The sequence below is a fragment of the Culicoides brevitarsis genome, chromosome 1, assembly GCF_036172545.1.
Source record: "Culicoides brevitarsis isolate CSIRO-B50_1 chromosome 1, AGI_CSIRO_Cbre_v1, whole genome shotgun sequence".
Lineage (NCBI taxonomy): Eukaryota > Metazoa > Arthropoda > Insecta > Diptera > Ceratopogonidae > Culicoides > Culicoides brevitarsis.
The window spans coordinates 38,271,044-38,293,769 of NC_087085.1; the positions used below are offsets into that span (position 1 = coordinate 38,271,044).

General features: G+C 25.0%; 1 protein-coding gene across 1 annotated transcript; it reads left to right on the top strand.

Annotated features, from left to right (window-relative positions):
* The first annotated feature begins 1,442 nt into the window (after positions 1–1,442).
* LOC134837791 (uncharacterized) lies at positions 1,443–22,155 on the top strand. Its single transcript, XM_063853178.1, has 4 exons — positions 1,443–1,605; positions 13,316–13,504; positions 21,890–22,008; positions 22,081–22,155. The coding sequence occupies exons 1-4, from the start codon at positions 1,443–1,445 to the stop codon at positions 22,153–22,155; spliced, it is 546 nt and encodes a 181-aa protein (XP_063709248.1).
* Positions 22,156–22,726: the final 571 nt, after the last annotated feature.

The following is a 22,726-nucleotide window of genomic DNA, read 5'->3' on the forward strand; positions in this document are numbered from 1 at the left end:
CTATTTTTTAAAGAAAATTAAATTAAAAAAAAATATTTTAATTTAATATTTTATTTAAATTTAATTTAAAAGTACTTCAAAAAATAAAAAAAAAAATTTTTTTGACTTTTGTTAAAATGATAAAATTAAAAAATTTTAATTTTGATAAAACAAAACAAAAATTTAATTTTTTTTTTCAAATATATCAAACAATTTTTTTATGAAAAATAATTTTTGTAACTGTAACAGCCTTAAAAATTATTTGTTGATTTAAAAAAATATTAATGTTAATAATATTTGATGAAAATAAAGCAACATAATTAATTATATTTATTTTATCTTCCGTCTTTGATTCTTATTTATTTACTTTAAATTTTATTTTAATAATAAAAATGATGAAAAAACAAAAAAAAAATATTTATCATTAATATCAGTTACATACAAAAATTTAATTTCCTCCCTTTTGTACGTTTTATGTAATTTTTTTTTTATTAAAATTAAGAATAATTTGATTTTTTTGAGCTATGATAACAATAATAAAATATCTTTTATTTGAATAAGAATTAATTTTTATTATGAAAAATGTATTTTTTTTCTTCTAAGAAATAATTATTTTCTTGAAGAAAAAAACATAAAATATTATCCTTGTTAAAAAATGAGAATCAAACTCTTTTGACTAACTAATGATAACTAAAATTTCCGAGAATTGCTAGTTATAATTTTACATAATCCTAAATAACTACATAATTTTCTATTTTTTTTTTCTTTACAGAAAATAACCAGAGGCAAAAATAAAATTAAAAACAATTCAACAAAATCGCCTGAAAGAAAATAAGAATAAAAACATTGTTTGTTATTTAGGTTTAAAACGTAATTCGTAGTTACTCTCCTTTGAACAAACAAACAAACAGTTGGTCATATTCTGCAATAATAATCAGTGAACTATTTTTGTACATTTTTTTTCATGCGCTTTTAGCGAAAAAAAAATATAAAATAGCAAAATTGCAAGAAAAAATAACAAAGAAATAAATAATAAAGTAAAATATTGATTTTATCTCAAGGAATTTTGTTTGGAAGTGTTATTTTTTATTATTTATCACAACTGTAAAGGATAAAGTAGAATAACAAAGTAATTCAGGATCATCATAAAATTTGAATTTTATGTAAAATAAAAAAAAATCAGTATTTGTTCCTTTTTTGCAAAAAAACGAGAAAAAAAAGTTGAAATATTCATGATTTAGCAAAAAAATAAAAAAAAATAGTTTGAAACTAATTTATTAGTAGTTGATTGTTCAAAGTGTATTTTTTTTTCATGATAATGCATTTTTCGTGCTGAACTGAATTCCAACTGAAAATTCCAAATTAAGAGAAAAAATTGCAATGAAGAACAAAAATTGTTGAAAAAAAATCATAACAACAAAAAAAAAATCCAATTATAAAAATAAATAAAATAAAATATCAAAATGCCGACAGAAAAATTGCTGCCGATGATTGAAAGTGTAACAACGGCAGCTACACAAACATCGGCGGCATCCACAATCCAAATCACCCGCACAACATCCACAATTATTACCAGCTTATCGCATGGGCATAATAAACGACCAACTATCATTATCTATCCAACGGGTAAGTAACTTTTTTTTCTCTCTCTTTCTTTCATTCTGCGGTGAGCTTAGTTTGGCTTAGAGCTCGAACGTATTGAATTCCAATTATGGAATGTCTGTTTGCCACAAATCTATGATTCCATTGAACGTGAGTGATTCAATTTTGGTCGGACTTCCGAGGAAAATGGATTTTTTTTGTTACATTGTTTGCATAATGGACTTCGTTTTTGCCATATATGCAACGTTGTAAAAAAAATGAACATTGTTAGTTCGGATTATATTGATTTTATTAAAAATATGAATCCATTTGCGGCTTTTATAAGCATTTTTTTAAATATTCATGGGAGGGAAAAACGAGATTGAAATATTAAAATCGTGTATTTCGGGATGGAATTTGTTTTTTAATGCAGTTGGAAGAATTTTTGAGGTTATGTATTGAGTTAATTGTAGAGAAAGTAGTCGTCTAAAGAACCGCATTTCGATATTACATACCTACGATTTTTGTATACTCCTCGCTTCACAATTTTATACTCCTCGTTTTACAATTTCGTACTCCTCGTTTTACAATTTAAAACTCCTCATTTAAATTTTCCGAACTTAGATGATAAGTAGATTTTTCCCATTGAAATGCATATATTTCACAATTTAGTACTCCTCTCTTCACATTTTCGTACACCTCATAACCCAAGGGACTGCCTACAGACCTTCAGGGTCCTCAAATAACTAAAAATTACTAATAAAGTCGAGTTTAATACCGCATTTTTCTTCGAAATGCGGTAAAAATACAATGAGGAGTACGAAAATGTGAAATTTTTGTTTTTTTTTTGTATCAGAGATACATTATAATAACCTACAATAACCTGATTCTGGATTTCTGCGAAATTTATTATAACATCAATTTAAAATGTATGCCAACGGCGAGATTTATCAAACTACAAATTAATATCGAAAATTAATATGAATGATATTAATACTGAAATTTTCAGAAATATCATATATTAAATTTTCGTATTTTGTATTGATAAATTTTCTCTGCCAGGATAAAGTTAAATTGACAGTTATAATTAATTTCTTTGAAATCCAAAATCAGGTCATCTAAAGCTTTGAATTGCTAATTTTAAACAAAATTTCACATTTTTGTACTCCTCATTGTATTTTTAACTGAGTTTTTAACAATTAGTTGAAAATTTTTAAACCGAAAAAATTACTTTCGTCAAAAAATTTATTGACAAATCTATTGAGACTTTACCCAGCTCGTTTTTCATAAAAATTCTGGCATGCCAACTAAATATTGTTTTCCGCATCATTAAACAAACACATTTAAACTATCGGAAAACTATGACGCCGCATGCATTTTCCCCCAGCCCATTGGTGACATCAAATTGAGCGAAGGTACGTGACTCGGTTAATGGCTTATTCAAAAATCGAGCCGGAAAACTCCTATCGAGTAAAATAAATGTTTGCATTTGAAAATTAAATTAAAATCTACCTGCCTCTATGAAAATTTGTTCGTATTTATGTTTTGAGGGCATTTCTATGTTCCAACCACAAATTTAAACCAATCGATATCCGTTTTTATCTCCTGCAACACAGACAGCACAATAAAAATAATAATAATGGAAAATGATCGCCGATGTTGACAATAAATATTCTTGAGTCAGTCAGTAATCGAATCATTGAAAAAAAAATTTTTTTTTGCACCAAGGTAGTTGTTGTCAACTAACGTCGCAGAATGTCTGGCAAAGAAAAATATTTATTGTTATTTTTGTGTGTGGAGTGAGATGTAGCGCAGAGTTACATGATTTAAAACTTATTTCTCTCTTCATCGATGAGAGAACAAACAACACGAGGGCGATGAAGCGAAATAAAACTTTGCAAAAATAATCTTTTATTTGTCTCTTTTTTTGCTCTTCGCACTGAAAAGCTTGTTGAACATGTGTTCGCATCTTTTATTGAGCAACCATACCGCAAAAAAGGCACAAAAAATGTTTTATTAATGCGAATGTGACCCTTCTGCAGTGTGAGAATATTAACAATTGATTTCGAATTTCGTTCGTCATTCAATCGGTTTTTTTTCAGTAACATAAAATTTTTTACCGCATTACCAGGTTTTGTCAAAAATTTGGTTTTATTTCGTATTTCGAGTCTTTTATATCTAAAAATTTATAAAAGTGTCAGAAAAAATTAAGAATTCAAAAAAATTAGAAGAAAAAAAAATTTAACCTTATCTGGTTAAAAATATGTCTTACCGCATTACCACATTTTTTTTAAAATGCGGTTATATTTTAATTTAATTATTTTTTAGGCTTTAATGAGCTCATTTAAATCAAATAAAATCTTAAAATAACAAATATTTTATTAAAAACAACGAACCAGAGAAAAAATACCGATTCTTACCGCATTACCAGATTTCTTTAAAAAATGTGTTTAAGGCTAAAAATATTTTCGAAAATATTGTAAAAATATTTAAAATAATTTTTTTTATAATAATCTTTAAATAAGACCATAATTAAACTTAACTTAAATTTCGTATTGTTTTTTAAAAATTTTTCTTACCGCATTACCAGAAAAAATAAAATTTGTAGCTCTTATAAAAATAAAAAAATTAAACAAAAAATGTTCTATAAAAAGATAAAAAAATCTTAATTAATTAAAATTATTTCAAAAAATATTTTTATTTAAAAAAAAATTAATTAATAAATAAAATTTATTATTAATTTTAATTTTTATTATTTAATTATTGTAAATGAATAAATTATTAAATTTAAATTTATATTTTATTGAAATTAAATTAATTAAATAATTAATTATAAAAAAAATAAATTAATAAATAAAAATTGCGAAATGCGGTTATGTTTCTTTTTACCGCATCAAAAATTTTATACCTCATTTTTTCTTTAAATCAAATGACATTTCACGTACGTTGAAAACATATAAAGTGTCAAGTAGAATAGAATATTAGTTAGGTATATATCTTGAAAACAGCTTCAGAATTTTTTATTTTATTTTTCTCCATACTTAATAAATAATAAAAAAAAAGTAGAATCACAATGAAAATTCGTTTCTCAATTTTGTGGTATTCTAGTCGCGTGTCACTTTTTTTATTCTACTCTCAGATTATATTCATGTGTCTGAAATGGATTTATTTTCTTCGAATCTCTCTCATACAAGAAAAAAAAGGTAGATAGGATCTTTCACTTCCGTCAGAATGACAAAAAAAAAGTATCAGACAGCAAAATTCAATTTTAAAGGGAAGGAAATGGGAATTTAATGAAAAAAAATTTTTGATCGCCTTTTTTTTGGGAAATTACTTAAAATGCGTGACTACTTAAGAAAAACACCTTTTACTTAAAGAAAAAAAAAATCTATTAAAAAAAAGGTTTGAAAAAAGTAATCGTTCGATCATCTTTGACACGACAAAGTTGAATGCAAAAGCGGTACATTAAATATCACTTTAGCGTTCACACATGTTTATTTTCCCTGGATAACCCTCATTTTTTCCATGCCATTTTCATAAATTTACATTTTTATAAACATTTTTTTGCTCTCGAAGAAGAAGAATGTCTCGAATGCCTGAACGTGCTTTAAAAAAAAAGTGGCACATTTCAAATTATGCGAAAGAAAAATATTTGTGATGATCTTTTTTTTTCTTGTCGTCTTTTTTTTTGTTCGCAAGAGAGCAAAGAACAAAAGTAATAAAAAAGTGCCAAAAATAACCTGAAAAAAAAATATGAAAAAAAGTTTCTGTTTCTTATCAAAAAAATGGTTGAGTGCTCGTCGTTAGGTCGTTAAATGTGACAAAGGACGACATCTTTAATCCATTTGGTGGCAAGTAATTTATTTTTTTTTTCTAAAATTGTTTTTTCTTTCGTGATTCGTGATGAAATGATTGTTAGACAAAAAATATTAGATAAAGATCGGGCAAATATATGTTTTTTGTCCTATATTTGTTATTTTTGCTTTTTTGATAAATTTCTGAGTTGATTCAATTTGGAAAAATGTTTTAATATTTAAAATTTAAATAAAATTAATTTTTTTTAATTTTTTTTCAAATTTTTTTAAAATTAATTTTGAATAATTTTTAATAAATTTATTTAAAAATAAATTAAAATATTTAAAAAAAATTAAAATAAAATTTAAAAAATTTAAATTAATAAAATTAAATTAAAATAAAATATTTTTTTTTGTTATTTATTTAAAAAAATTATTAAAAAATGTATTATTAAAAAAAATATATTTAATATTTAAACATTTTTTAAATTTATTTTAAAAAATTTTTAATTAATTAAAAAAATATTTAATTTTAATTTAATTTTAATAATTAATTTTATTAATTTAATTAAATAAATTTTTTAAAGTTTTATTTAGAAAAAAATATGAGAGAATTTAAAAATTTTATATAAATTTAAAAAATAAATTAATCATAAAAAATAAAACATGAAACAATTTTCCTCATTTCATCATCCCCAATTTATCTTTATTTTTCAGCATTTCAAGCAATATTTTCTCTTTCACGAAAAAATTGATAGTCACATTTTTGATACATTCAAACTTTTTTTTTACCAAATTTATTTCAATATTTTATTTTTGGTATTTTTCGTGAACAATAATGATGAATATCGAACGAATTTACATTCATCCGGGATTTCACATTGTTATCAAAAAATATGATTCTTTGCATGTTTTTTGCTGCAAGCGATACGTAGCTTATTCACTACAATTTTTTTTTTGTTTTTTCGTTTCACTTCATTTTGTAACAACAAAAAAAAGTGGTACAAAAGTAGAATAAAAAACATAATTTTTCTGGTGCAAATTAAGTGTGTGGTTTTATATGCTGGTCTTAACTTTTTTCTGTTTTGTTTCCGTATTTTTTTTTTATTTTTTTACGTGCTGATAAAAAAAGTATTGAAGTGAGAAAAATAACTTTTTGTTCATTAGTGGCGAAGTCGCTGCGAGGCATTTTAATGTGAAGCAAGAGGAGATGAAAAATAAAAATAGTTTGTGGTTTGTGTTTAATTTTATAAATTAGGTCTCAAATTAGATAAGGAGTTACAGAAAAAAGTTACGAAAAAAAAATCAGGTTGAGTACGTTTAGTGTTCAATTGAAGATTTTTTTAAAGAGGAAATCTGATTGGTTTAACAATCAAAGTTTTAATTAGATTGAATTTTATCCGTTCGATATTTTTTTTATCAAAGTTTTTCAATTATTTCTCGGAAAAACTTTAAAAATTTAAATAATTTTTTTTCTTAGATTTTAAAAAATATTTTTTTTAAATACATTTAAATACAAATTATTTAATAAAAAAATTAAATTAAAAAAATATATAAAAATTAAAATTTGGAAAATAAATAAAAAAAAACAATTTATTTTAAAGTCAAAATTAATTTTTAATGTTTTTAAATAATTTTTAAAATTAATTAATATAAAAATTTAAATTAAATTAATATAAAATTAAATTAAATTAAATAAATTTTTAAATAAAAATTTACTATTAAAATTTAATTAAGTAAATTTTTAATTAAAAATTTATTTAATTTAATTTTATTTATTTATTTATATTTTTCAATAATAAATTTTTATTTGTAGTAAAATAATTTTATTTTTCAACATCCCTTTTGACAAAAATAAAAAAAAAATGTTTGAGAAAAATTTGCAATATTTAAAAATTTTAAAAATTATTCTGAAATATTTTAAGGATTTTTATAATTTTTTTTTAGTAAAACAAATTATAGAAAAAAAAAAACTTTTTAATTAAAAATGACAAAATTTAATCTTTTTCAGTCCATTATCTCAAGTACTTCTATCTCTTTAATTAAAATGAAACCCAAACTCCAAGCAATAAAAATAAAAACTTGCCAACACAAAGAAAAATTATTTGTCGAATGGTCACTAATGATGGTCAAAGCTATTGCTACTGGCAATTATCTCTTCTTCTACTGTCCCCCTTGTGTCAATATTTAATTTGATGCGCATTAAAAAGGCTAATAAATGGATATCTTGATTGCTTTTTAACATGAACGACGAGATTAAGACTCTTATTCAGGGCGTTTCATGACCTATCTTTTGAGCAAATACATTGACATTGACGTCTAGACACTCACCGAAGAGATCCATCGATGAAAGAATTTCGCAGTAAGAGCATTTCCTTGTAAATTGTTGAACTTCTTTTTTTCGGGGTAATTTTCGTATCATCAACATTTTTTTTTGCTCGTTATCCTTCAATTATCTTGCATTGAGACGGTAATGATGATCACCCAATTTTTTTTTTGCGCAAAAAAATTACTGATATGATAAAATGTTCCATCAGCCAAACACAAAAGTATTCAATTTATTTTTTTTTTCGCAATTGAGAACATTTCCTCTCTGCGTTTCGTGACTTGTACAGATAAAAGAGGAGCAAAAACACATTCCTTTAATGTGTATGTAATTTGCTTGTTGATTAAATTTTATGATTACATGCCTTTGTTGTTTGTTTCGTTCATTTTCCTTCGTTTGTTGTTCCTTGCAAAATCACAAGTCTTTTATTAAAATTCACTCACATTGACGAGCTTCGAGTTTCGCATCGACCGAGATTGAAAACTAACAAAAAGGACAAGCAAGAATATCAAATTATTTCCAATTCAAAAAGTAAAAGCGTCCTAACCAAATATTGCGCAACAGAAATAGTTTTAACGACTGACGGTGAAGGCGGAAAAAATTTAAGACGACTTTTGACATGTGGATTATTTTTAAAGCTTTTAATGGAAAATTTGTCTATAAAGTTTCAAATTGGAGGGAAATGCATCGAATTTGATGATAAATTGAGATCGTATTTCGTGAAACAGGAGAATTTCGCTCATCAATTTTATTAATAAATACAAATTCAAGGACATTGAAATGGGAGAATTTATTATTATCTCGGAAATATTTATGATGGAATTTTACTGTCGTTACGTAAAAGACAAGTAAATACTTCGTTTGAACGATGAAGAGATAACATTTTGTAGAAATAACGACAAAAGAAAATTTTAATTAATGATATTCTTTGAAAAATTTTATCTAAAATATTTTTTAAAAGAGTAAAAAAAATTAAATTTAAAGGTTTTTAAAATTTATTTTAAATTACTTCAGGAGGTTAAAATTTAATTTAATTTAATTAAGAATTATTTTTTTAATTTTAATTTTTTATTTTCATTTAAATTATAGTTTTTAATTAAATTTTTATTTAATTTTTTTTTATTAATTTTTTTTTTATTTAAAATATTTAATTTTTTATTTTTTTTTAAATCTTAATTAAATTAAATTATTTTTTTAATTAATTTAATTTAAACATCTTAATTTAATTTTTAAATTCGTTTGAAATTTTTTAATTAAATTTAATATTTTTACTTAATTATTTTTTTAATTAGTTTAATTTTATTTTCTAATTTAAATTTAAAATTTAATTAAATTTTTTATTTTAAATTTATTTTTTAATTTCAATATTTTTTTTTTATTAAAACCTTAAAAAAATATTTTAAAGAAAATTTTTAAAAACAAACTTGCATTTAAAATTTCTATCACAATATCAGATAAATTTCCAATTAAAAACTTTTTCAATCATCACCCTCTTTAATTACTTCCTTATAATTATATGACCAAAAACGAAACAAACAAACATTCCATAATGAATGAATTTCCCGCTCAATGGAACGCGTTAATTAAAATTACAAATTGATTAAATTTGTCGTTAAATTCCGGCTTGGTTTTATAATTTGTTCAATTAAGCTGAAAATTGATATCTGACGCCAAAAAAGTTCGAGAGTTCATTCCTCCTTCCTACAGGCTTCTAAATGAAGTCTTTTGAATTCTTTTGAAAAAAAAAGAAATTCGATCTCTTTTAATGATTAACTTGATCCTTTTTTGTTTGTGGTTGGTTGAGAATTTGGCCCGCATAATTTTTCTTTTATTTTTTTTTTTCATAGAAAAAAGATTAAATGTTTGAATTTATTACAAGACATCAATTTTGTTGTAAAATCCTTAACTAAAGTAAAATCCTTTTACAATATGGACTAATCTCGGAATCTGTATAAATTTTCTTTATAGTTTTCTTTTTGTGACATAACATTATAAAGAACAATAATATTTGCATTTTTTCTCTCTTTTTTTCTTCTTTCGTTTTGTTTAAAAAAGTCACCCACATTGAAAGACTTGACAAACTGACAAAATTTATTCAGGATAAATGTTTTCTCTTTTAAATTGTGTGAATTGTATCTTCCTCTAGATTTGTTCATTTTTTTCCTCTTCTGTGTCGTTTTTTGTTTATTTTGATGTTCATGGGAGTTGAGGGAAAAAAATCTCTGTAATGTGATACAAGAAATTCGTTTTAATTTGTTATGAAAATAGAAGAGTAACTTTTTTATGTCATTTTCTTTACAATTTTTACAGCGTTTCACGTGAAAATTTAAGATTTAAGGGGAAATGATGTCCGTTTAAGAAATTAGAGATAAATTCAAAGAATTTTAAATTATAAATTTTTTTTTAAGAAATTTTTTAAACTGATAAATTAATAAAAAAAACTCTAAACAAACTAAAAAAAATTAAAAAATAAAAAAAAATTTGAAATATTAAAAAAAAATAATAAATTATAATAAAAAGTTAATTTAAAATAATAAATAAATTAATTAAAATATTGTAAAAAAAAATATTAAAATTAAAAAAAAAAATCTGACAAACTGAAAAATATGAGAAAATTATTTTAAAAAAATTAGAAATAATAAAAGAAAGAAAATTTTGATACAGTAAGAAATTCCATATTTAAGAAAATTAAAAGTTTAAAATAATTTATGAAAAAAATTTGAAAAGCTAAATATTTTAAAAATTAATAATTATAAGTTTTTTTTTTAAATTAAAGGATATTCTCTCAGAAAAATTAAAATGCGATAATATAAAAATTCAAAAACGATGACATTCAAATCTCATTTGTTTTTCTTTTGCATAAAAAACTTTTTGATTTGATGGAAAAATAAGAAGAAGCGCGTTCTTTTCCTGCACGAGTGACGTGAAAAAAGATAAACAAAAAAAAAGTACAAAAATAGAAGGAACTATAAATTATTATTTTTCCTTAAAAACTTTTAATTTTTATGTTTTTTTTTTGTTCTTTTCAAATGACGATAATAACGATGTCAAAGTTGATAAATTTGCTGTTTTTATTTTGTTGCGCGCGATAATTAATGGTGCCAAATTAAAAAGTAAACCCATTTAATGTAATCATCTCCGCATAAATTTCCGTAAGTCGCTTCATGCAATTACCTCGCAATTTGGGAGCCATTTCCATTAGCGGCATATTTTTCCATTTATCTCCCGCGTCGTGTATGACTAATGCATGAGTCGACCTCTAAAAGGCAGTAAATTGCCCATTAAATTATTACATTTTTAGTCCGCAAAATTTATTTGTCCGTGCCACGGATCCTTTCTCGCATGAAGGTCGGGTTTTTTTTTTGCGAAAACAAATAAAAGGAACAATGTTTACGAAATTTCGAGGGAAAAAAGGTTCATTCGGCAAGTAATTAAATTAAATTTTTAATGGTGATAGTGGTTAAAGAGCGGCAAATTTACTTTCTTTGTTTTGAGGGCGAGAAAAAGTAGGGCAAAAAGTGGTTTTTAACCCAAAGCAATTGACGAGGTTCGAGTTTGTGTCATTTTTAACAAGAACATGGAAATAAAAAACTAAACATAACTTTGTTACAAATTCTGCGAACAAGATAGACTTTTCCGTTGTTTTTTTTTTATTTTTCTGCACTTTACATTGTCACTGAAGTCTATTGTGTCAGTTAAAAAGATAGGAAACAGTTGGTGAAATAGTAAAAATTTTTATGACGAGAATTGCAGTAAACTAGGATTTCTTTCACTTCCATTCTTCTTTTTTTGTCATTTTGTTGAAATTGAAGTACTTCAGTAGCAATTATTGTTAAAAATAAAAAAAAATAGTGAGTTCATATCAAAAGAGTAAAATGCGCAATTTTTGTCAAAAAGGCAAATAAAATGTTGAAAGATGTTGACAAATAAAATTATTATTTAAATTAACTCAATTTATTTAAAATTAATATTTTACGTAGGAAAAAAAAAATAAAAAATATTGAAAAGTCAATTATTATTTTAAAAAATATTTAATTAATTAATTTATTTATTTTTATTTGTATTAATTTTATTTATTTGACAAACTTGGCTTTGACACAGTTTTTTTGCTCTTGATTTAGTTTTTAAAACAAAACTATGTCAAAGAAAAAATTTTTTTTCAGTTTCAATTTTTTGGCATTTTTGAGTTATAAAATGATTGGCTTTGACACAAATTTTCAATCCATTTGGAGCAAGATTTGACAAAAATGGCTTTGACACAGTTTTTGACACAGTTTTTTTGCTCTTGATTTAGTTTTTAAAACAAAACTATGTCAAAGAAAATTTTTTTTTTCAGTTTCAATTTTTTGGCAGTTTTGAGTTATAAAATGATTAAAAATGATAAATTAGAGCCCTCTGACAAATTTTTATCCATTTGGAGCAAGATTTGACAAAAATAGCTTTGACACAGTTTTTGACACAGTTTTTTTGCTCTTGATTTAGTTTTTAAAACAAAACTATGTCAAAGAAAAATTTTTTTTTTCAGTTTCAATTTTTTGGCAGTTTTGAGTTATAAAATGATTAAAAATGATAAATTAGAGCCCTCTGACAAATTTTTATCCATTTGGAGCAAGATTTGACAAAAATAGCTTTGACACAGTTTTTGACACAGTTTTTTTGCTCTTGATTTAGTTTTTAAAACAAAACTATGTCAAAGAAAAAATTTTTTTTCAGTTTCAATTTTTTGGCAGTTTTGAGTTATAAAATGATTAAAAATGATAAATTAAAGCCCTCTGACAAATTTCAATCCATTTGGAGCAAGATTTGACAAAAATGGCTTTGACACAGTTTCAATTTTTTGGCAGTTTTGAGTTATAAAATGATTAAAAATGATAAATTAGAGCCCTCTGACAAATTTTTTTTTTGTTCTTGATTTAGTTTTTAAAACAAAACTATGTCAAAGGAAAAATTTTTTTTCAGTTTCAATTTTTTGGCAGTTTCAAGTTAAAAAATGATTTTAAAAAAATATTTTTTTTTCAAAATTGGCTCTTTAAAATTCTATACCAAAAAATTTTCTAAATAAATAAAAAATATTTTTTAAATTACAGAATACGAAAAAATTTTTTAAATCTAAATTAAATTTTTAATACTTTTTTTTTAATTTTTTGTATTTTTAAAAATTTTTTTTAATAATATTTTTTTTATTTTTTTTAAATTTCTTTTTTTATTATTTGTTAAAAATTTTTGTTCGTCACAATGCAAAATAAGACAATTTTTCACTCATTCATTGCTAAAAATGAGCAACAATTAATTTTAAAAAAATTATTTTTCAAATAAAACAAGGATAACGATGCCATAATAATAAATCATTTTACTGATGCGATATCCACTTAAACCATATTCACGTTCGAGAGGAGATAAACCCAAATGGAAAATTTGGGTTTATTACTAATTGAAATGTAAAATCGATATCTGCTGCTGTTTTAATGGTCGATTTTATGTCGTTCCTTGTTGCGAGTGTGACAACGACAGATTACTTTTATGAGCGATAAATGGCTCATGACTGATTTTACGTTCGAACGATAAGCCACGCTACTTAAGCTTTTGACATAAATTTTAAATTAATTGAAAAAAAAATTTCTCTTTTTTTTTGCAGTTTCACCGGAGTCAATTGTCATCCCGATCGTCTCGTGCATCTTCGGTTTCCCAATATTGGCCTTGCTCGTAATCTGTTGCCTGCGACGACGCGCAAAACTGGCACGCGAACGTGAACGACGTCGCAACTACGATTTTCAGGATGCCGCTGGTCTTAGTCTGGTCAGATTTAGTCCTATTCATAGGCTCAGTGAGTCGCCAACTAAATTGTTACCAAATGACGCTGTTGCCAAAAAAAAATATCATTTTTTTTTTGTTTTGAGAGATGTTTTTGCAATTTCCGTTGAACATGACCCGCATCGTCTTTCATCGTCGAGTGACGGAAGAAAAATTAACAATCATCGAAGAAAATGGGTTTTTCCGTTTGTTCGTTTCTTTCCCGTTATTTATTGCGTGATTGTCCGACGAATCGCACGTGAATCGAACGGAAAATTTCTCCGGAGAGACATAATTCAAAACGTTTCTTTTCTTGCGAATTGCATGAAAGAGGCGAAGTTCAAGAGCGAAAGAAGCGATAAATTTTCATCTCTTGCACAATAGTTTGACTTCAGAGCTCTCCAGAATACGGGAGAAAGATAAACATTCAACAATCAATCGATGAAGTGTACCTGACTCGTTATTGCGTTTCGAGAATATCAAATGAATGCGAGAAGAGTTTACAATTGAAATACATTTTTCACAACGTTTTGTCGGATATTTATTGATATTTATATTCGTTTTTAATAGTTGTTCGAGCTGTTATCGGGAATTTATGTATTTTTGAGATGAAATTTTTATTATGTTTCGATTTTGAGTGTTTGGAGATGATGTAATGCTAACAAGACAAGAAGAAGAAGTGAAAACGTGCGAAAACAGATTTTTTGCGAAAAAAAAATTATGAAGTGTTAGATTTTTTCATCATTAAAAATCCATGGAAAAATATATTTTCATTAAATCTAAAAATAAATTTATGAGAATTTTTTTTATGTTGAAAAAATTAATATGATTTGAATTAAAAAAAAATTAATTAATTTAAAAAAAAAAACAAAAATAATTAAGGAATAAAATTTTTAATAATTAAAGAAAAATTATTTTAAATTTAATTATTTTTTAATTAAATTTTTTAATATTTTTATTGTTTTTAATTATGTATTTATTGAGTAATACTTTTTTAAAATTATTTTTTGATCGTTTAAAAAAAAAAATACAAAAATAATTATAATTAATTTAATTTTAATAAATTAATTTAATTATATTTAATTATTCATATTTAATTAATTTTTTTTTAATAATTAAATAATTTTATTCATTTATTCATAATTATTTTTTTTTATTATTTATTTATTGACTAATAAATTTTTTAAATTATTTTTTTTAATAATTATTTTATTTTTTTTTATTAAATTTTTGAGAAAATATAAAAAAAATTAAATTTAAAATTTTTTTAAAATTATTTTATAAAATTTAAAAAGTTCAAAATAAAACGAGAAAAAAATTTCATACAAAAATCCCTTATGGCGAGCAATTTTTCAAGTAATTTTCCATTCTCATCAAATATTGAATAAAGAAAAATATTTCTCTTCAATTTCTCCAAAGGCTATTTCATTAAATTCCATTTTTATAGTTATTTCCATCAATTTCTTCTTAATACGTATCTAAATTGTTTGCCATTGCAACAAAATATTGACACAAAAGCTGCTTTTGACACACTTGAAAAGCAAATCTTCAAAGAATTTTTTTTTGTATACAAACATTTTTTTTTTCGTTTTTCAAAAGAAAACGTAATTTAATAAAATAAGACGATGACCAAGCTTATCAATTAATTAAAAATTAATTTATCCAATTACATGAACGTGACTTGGCAGTAAAAGTGTCATTTCCCGTTCAACGAAAAATACAAAAAAAAAATGTTTTGCAAAAGCACATCGCATAACATATTAAAAGATAACAAAAAAAAACTGAAGGACATTTTCCTGTCTTGTCTCTTCTGCTTATCGTAATTACTTATCAATTTCCGATTCATTCAATTTTCCGTAAGTATCGTTGTCTATTTTTATCGTTTCTAAACATGGCACCTTCCTCAATGTTAGAATGGAAGTAAGGAGAAAGAAAAACATCTAGGTCACAATTTTTATGTAAATATAAATAAAATTTTATGTACCAATCATCGAAATGTTCGTTTTTCTAGTCATTTTAAGTCGATTTTAGCGAGACATACAAAAAAATAGAACATAAAATTTTACAACTTCAAGTGTTGAAAATTACTGTGAAATACTAGACGAATATCTCACTTCTTACTTTTCTCGCATGACTTGAGAAAAAAGTAATTACGAAGAATGGTTTAACAGGAAATATAAGGAATGTAGAAAAATTGTGAAAAATTCATGTTTCGCAGATAACTTAATTTTTGCGAGATAAATTTTAATATATATTATTTTTTTTAACAATTTACGTTAAATTTATTTGATAAAAAAATTAAATTTAATTTATTTTTTAATTAATTAATTTTTTTCAAAACTTTTAAATAAATTGTTTGGATTTTTAAATAAATTGTTTATAATTTGTTGAAATTTTGATTTGATCAAAGTTAAAATTTTATAACTCTTTGTGTTTCGTTTTTTAAAAAGTCTCTGAATCAAAAAAATATTTTGCTAAGGTAGACTTTGTAAACTTGAGTCTATGAAAAGCCGCCATTTCTCATGATTATATGAGTCTGCGAAGTCTTATTTGAATAATCCATTAACGTCAGTACAAAATGTGAGTCCGTTCTGACTGGCAACATATTCTTTGATTTTATTATTTCGACGTCTTATTTCGTTTGCTCGAACATCTTTTGCTGCAATTCCTTTTTTTATGAAAAATGCAACCAGAAGCTCTGACTTCTTTTTACTCAATGATAAAATTTTACACAAGTGACATAATACTATTCCATATATCAGAACTGTGATGGCTTTCCTCTCCTTCTGTCTGCACAAATATGTTGGATCGGATTCATCATCTTGCTGTCATCATCTAATTCGCTTTTATTAAAATTTGGAAATTAATCGTCAATAATTGCTCTTGATTTTTTTCGCATTCCATTTCAAAATTTTCTAAAAAATAAAAAAAAATTATTAATCAAAAAAAAAAAAATCAATAAAGAAAAAATTAAAATTTAATTTAAAAAAATATTCAAAATTAAATATTTTTAAATTATTAAAAAAAAATTAAATTATTTGTTTGTAAAATATACAATTTTTTATAAATTTGAACCTCGCTAAAAATTTTCAACTGCGAAACATAAATTTTTCACATTCCATAGAAGACAAAAAGTCGGTTAGAAGTTGAACAAAACCAATTAGCTTGAAAAAGGATCAAATTAAGTCTCCAACTTTTACTGAAAGCACGAACAAGTAGTTCATCTGAACGATGAACGATGGCAAATTCGTAAAAAAAAAGTTTCAGTAGTTTTACAAGTCCTTAGGTGTTTTTGTCCTCATTTCACGAGAATCAAAAGTTGAACAATGTTTACTTTTCCAAGTGATTATTTCATTGTTCACCGCATTACTTTATTTCTCTGTCTCTGTGTCTTTTTCGTCATTAGCCGTGTGTCGTAGCAAATAATAATGATACTACTTTTACGACAGACAAAGGGAGTATTAAAAAAGTTTAAAAATAGTATTTTATGAGTTGAGTAACTTTTTTTTTCTCTCGCATGTCAAGCTCTTTTGTTACGACAAATTATGGCTTGAACAGAGAACGAAGGTGTTCGACTGTAACGTCAATAAATGGGAAAATTGCATGATCCTCTTTGCTGTCGAAAGATTGGATCGAAATCCATCGGATTTACCTTCGACCTCGTAGCTATTTATTTTGCTTCGCAAATACAAACAAAGAACGAGCTTTTTGTCTTTGTTCTCGTGAAAAATATAAACAATCGACTCACGGAGCTACGACGAAGACAATTTGAGATTTTGCTCTACATTGTCTTCTCTAACAACAGCTCAGGGAAATCCTTTTCTTCGAAAGCTTTACAAAACATTTTATTATTAATAATTGTAGCGAAGTGAATCTTTTGTTGTCGTCTTCAGCATTGTTGGTTGAGGCAATTCAAGCAATTGCCTCATATTTCTTTCCTCGCAAGAAAGAGATATAATCTGAGTTAGTTGTCACAAAATAGGCAACAGTGAATGGTTTTATTGCTAATTTAATGAAGTATTGTGAAACGAGGCGTTCAAAATTGCTACTTTAAGGATTAGAAGTGCATATTATGCACTTGAGAAAATTCTCATAGAAAATAATTTTTTTCAAAAATGGAAAAAAGTTATCATCAGAAAAAAAATAAAAAAATTAATTAATTATTTAATTTAAATTAATTTAATTCAAACATTTAGTTTAATTTTTAATTAATTAATTATTAAATTTAATTTAATTAAAAATTATTTTAATTAACAATAATTGACAATAAAAATTTTAAATAAAATTATTAAATTAAATTTTTAATTATTTTTTTTTTGATAAAATTTAAAAAAAATTATAAAAATTTCAAAAATTTCCTATTGAAAATTTTGAGAGACTTAGTTCTGCTTTTTATAGATTTTTTGCTTGAATTTGGCTTGGTTTGGATTAAAAAAATTTTTTCATGTGTAAAATAAAAATTTAATGAAAAAATTCTTACCTTTGTTGATTTTATCTTCTCCTTTAACTTACTTATAAAAAAATTAATTTTTATAGTGGAAACGTCTGGTACTTTTTCATGAACTTTATAAATATTTTTTCTAATGAAGTCAGTTCAAAGTTATTTGCTTTCATGATTGATCGCCTACTCTTTAACTGAAAAAAAAAGTATTTTTATGTCATATCAACTTTTCCAGCAAAAAGCCATCTTACTTATCAAAGCACTTCACCCCTACATGACATCCAACTGATAGCATGTCACTTGATTGAGTCGGATAAAAACTAAAAAAAATATTGACTGCTAGCCTGTGAGAGATACTGAAAATAATTGATTAAATTTCCGAGAAATTCTTCTTTGAGTCTCCTCATTTCCTGCAATATTGAGTTATGATTTGCATATCCTTTGTATACTTCTGTTCAAATGAAAAAGGATAAATTTCTAAAATATTTTTCCATTTTCCTTTCTAAGGTTAGTGCAACGAACGAAAATGATCAATTTCATCATTATCATCGTTTTACGTCATGTTTTGAAAAAATCCCTTATGTCGATTCGTTGAAAGGCTCTGAATGCGGTGAAGTTTATTAAAAAAAGCTGTCAATGGGAATAAAAGATCAAAATCGCTTGAAAAATAGTTCAACTTATATGATGATGATGGATGGATCAAAAGTGTAAAAGATTAAAAAAAAATTCTGCAATGAAGGTCCAAAGCGTCTCTTGGGATAGTTCTGACGTCAAACAAATCACTTGGAAATGTTTGCATTAAATTTGCATACAAGAGGAGTCAACGTCACTCCTTTTCCTTGTTTTTCTTAGTTTATCATTCGGACAGCAAACATCCTATAAATATAAATAAAAAAGTAACCTTTTTGATAAATTGTGTATCTGGCATCCTCTTCAAGTAACGAGTAACTTAAATCCCTACTTTTAATATGCTTCACTGCTTTTTTATTTATCATTCTTTTTGTCTGAAGCAAGAATAAGCCACGCTCCATAAATCCACGCGATGCTAAAAATAGACTTGCGAGTAGTAAACACTTTACATTGCTATTTACAATTCCACTACAGTTGAAAAGCTGAAAGGCAAATAGCAAGTAGACGTAATCCCGCATCTGCTTAGCATCGCATGTAAAAATAAATTTCCCCTTTATGGGAGTTGAAAAAAGTTGTTTCTGGTCTGGAGGTAGACTGTATGGCGTCAATTCACTCTCGGTTTCTTTTGTAAACGAAATGGAGAATTGTCTTTGGTTTTCGTTACGTAAAGTTGAAAATGTGGTTAGAAAAGTGTTGAGTTTGATTCAGAAAGTTTCATTCTGAGAGTTTCAATTTCCATTCTGAGAGTTTCAATTCCATTCTGAGAGTTTTAATTTCCATTGTGAGTTTCATTTTGAGAGTTTCAAATTTTTCTTTTCATTTTGAGAGTTTCATTTCCATTCTGAGAGTTTCATTTTCCATTCTGAGAGTTTCAATTTTCATTCTAAGAGTTTTAATTTCCATTCTGAGAGTTTCAATTTTCATTCTGAGAGTTTCGATTTCCATTCTGAGAGTTTCAATTTCTAAGAGTTTCAATTTCCATTCTGAGAGTTTCAAATTTCCATTCTGAGAGTTTCAATTCTAAGAGTTTTCCATTTTTCTGAGTTTCATTTTTCATTCTGAGAGTTTCAATTTCCATTCTGAGAGTTTCAATTTCCATTCTGAAAGTTTCAATTTCCATTCTAAGAGTTTCAAATTTCATTCTGAGAGTTTCAATTTTCACTCTGAGAGTTTCAAATTTTATTCTGAGAGTTTCAATTTCCAATCTGAGAGTTTCAAATTCAAATCTTAAAGTTTCATATTCAACTTTTTTCAAACCACAGAGCAATAAATGGGATAAAAAGAAGAAAAAATTAATATCTCTCTAATTTTCAACCAAAAATCCCCGCATCATAAATCAACAAACAAATTGTCTTTATGTCATATCACTTTTTCCATTGTGTTTTTCTTGTTGGACATAATCGTTCCGAGTCATTGAACAAAGCGATTTGATATGAATCCAATCAATGACTAAAGTTTTTTTTATCCTCGTTGTTCACTTCTTCTTCTTTTTCTACGTCAATGCCGATTCGTTGCGCTTCCAATCAATTAAGCAACTTAAACGACCTACCCAATGAATGTATTTCCTCATTTTTCTTCTATTTTTAGCTCTTTCACGAGAATCGTCTTAATTGAACAAAGCTTTTGAAGTATTTTTCAGTTAATTTTGGAATTCCAATCATTTCAATCGAAAAAAATGAAAAAAATACGATAGACACGTTTTATTGTTGTTTTTCTTTAAACCTGAATTCCGCCAACAGACATTCTCTCACACACACAAATTTCCCCCCTTGCCTCCGTGTCTTATTGTATTTTATGACTTTTTTGTCTAAATTTATCTTTTCTGCACGTTTCCTCCGTTGATTTCACAGACAAAGCCATTTATGAACAAACAAACAGCCCGATAAAAAAAAAGTTTTCTTGTTCGTTTTTCTATTTTTACCCGGAAAACGCACAAACATTAACGAACGTTACGCCTAATCCGATGCTTGGATGCTGAAAATAGCTAAAAACAAGCGATAACTTTTTTTTTCGACACACAACTTTTGTAACGCGATAGATAGAAAAAGATATGAAAGAGGAAAAAAGTGGATAGATTATTACGGAAATATGAATTTTCGCTTTTTGTGTGAAAGTAAGTCGAGCAGACAAGCTTAATTTTTGTGCGATGAGTAACTTTGTGTACAACAGAAGAGGTCAAACCGAGCAAAAGTAATTTTTTAATTAGACAAGGTGTGTTTGGTCGTGCTGTTTAGCGTTAATTGCAAATTCATGTTCTACAACACGAGACGAAAGGGTTGGAAATGAGTGTGAAAATTGCTTTTAAAATATTTTTTTAATTAAAATATTTGACTTGAATTTCATAAAAAAATGAAAAATAATAAATTAATTAGTTTAAATAAAAATTTAAAAAAAAATATTATTTTAAAAAATTAATTAAATAATTTTTAAATTAAAAAATAAATTAAATAAATAAAAATAAACAAACAAAGACTCCTGCTTTTAATATAATTTTTTTTCTTGAAATAAAAATTTTAAAAAATTGGTATAAAAAAAATTAAAATAAAATTTTTTAACCATTAAATTAATGAAATTAAATTTAAAAAAAAATATGAAAATAAATAAATAAAAATAATTAAATTAATTTATTTTTAAATTAAATTTTAATAATTTTTTATTTAAATTTTTTTATGTTGTTCAGTTTTATAAAAAATTTTATTTATTTTTTTTAAGAATAAAAAACAATTTTTTTAATATTTCAAAATTTTTAATTTAATTAAAATTTCAAAATTTAAAAAAAAAAATATTTTTTTAATTAAAAAAAATTATAGAAATATATAAATAAATTCGAATAATATTTTTTATTAAAATTTTATAAATTTAATTTTTTATATTATATTTTTATGAACAAAATAATATTTTTTAAAAATTGTTTAACCTTAATTTTTTTTTTTTAAATTGAAGTTTTTCTTAAAAAAATATTTTTTTTTAAAAAATTTTTAAAAAATATTTTTTTTAAACTTTGAGTGAAAATAATAAAATTTCATAATTTTTTTTAATGTTAAAAATTATTTTTTTTTAATTAAAAAAAAATTCATTAGAAATATATAAATAAATTCGAATAATTTTTTTAATAATATTTTTTATGATACTTTTTTGAATCTATATTTTATTTTTTTAATTATTTATAAATATTTAAAAATTAAATTAATCCACAAAAATTTAAAAAAAATAAAAATTTAATGCAATTTTCACTCTCATTTCAAGCTTTTTATTAATTTCCTTGCAAAAATCCCCTTTTTCAAGCGTAAAAAAAATAAAAATTTTCATTTCCTCCTTTTTATTTTTTTCCCTATTTCACTCCAACAGCTGACGGTACCAAGAGAGCTATCAGTCTGCGTTCTGAACGAAGCATGAGTCGCGGTTTCCCCTCTTTAGAGCTCGACACCGTGATAGAGGAGCGCAGCGATCAGGAGCAGACACAGGTGGTAATGTCTCAAATTTCTCCAATTTCATTAAATTTCCATTAATTTTTTTTCCTTTCGCAAAAAAATTGACAGACGGATTTGGTAATAACACCTGATTCGCCAACCGAAGTGACACGCCTCAACAATTTATGCAACTTTAGCAGCTAACACATACTCAACTCCGTTTCCGCGCTCGATCGCGACCTCAATAAATCACTGTTTGCGGGAAACGGAGACTGTCACGCCAAGGATTACGTCGAAATTACAATTCCTGTTCCGAAAAATCTCAACAATAACAACGAGCTTGCTAGAAATTTAGTGAATGGAACGTCTTCGTCGACCTCAGCGACAACCACTTCCAGTACAAAGTCCCATAGATTTATCGCCACACGACGCCATCGTAGTTTATATGTGATCCCGAAGCAACGACCCGCCATTCGCGAGAATATTTTTGAGTTGGACACACTCAACACGGGTAGCGAAAAGACAATCGACGCAGATGACGCACCAGACGCATCGTCATCGCAACCAAATCACGAAAATCAACCGCAAAATCATCAAACGAACAATGAAAGCAATCAAAATGACGTCAGTTGACGTCGAGAAAACCATTAGAAAAAATCTAGTTGTTAAAAATATTTTTTTTTCTTTTATAAATGTTAGAAAAAAATGTTGGTAACTCTAATTTAGCGTAAGGAAAAGACGACGCGACGCGACGAAATTCATTGATTTTCAACAA

Excerpts from the sequence above, each read along its gene's own strand:
- LOC134837791 (XM_063853178.1), top strand. The coding sequence starts at position 1,443 with ATGCCGACAGAAAAATTGCTGCCGATGATTGAAAGTGTAACAACGGCA. Across the intron at positions 1,606-13,315 it reads TATCATTATCTATCCAACGG|TTTCACCGGAGTCAATTGTC; the intron begins GTAAGTAACTTT and ends TTTTTTTTGCAG. Across the intron at positions 13,505-21,889 it reads TAGTCCTATTCATAGGCTCA|CTGACGGTACCAAGAGAGCT; the intron begins GTGAGTCGCCAA and ends TCACTCCAACAG.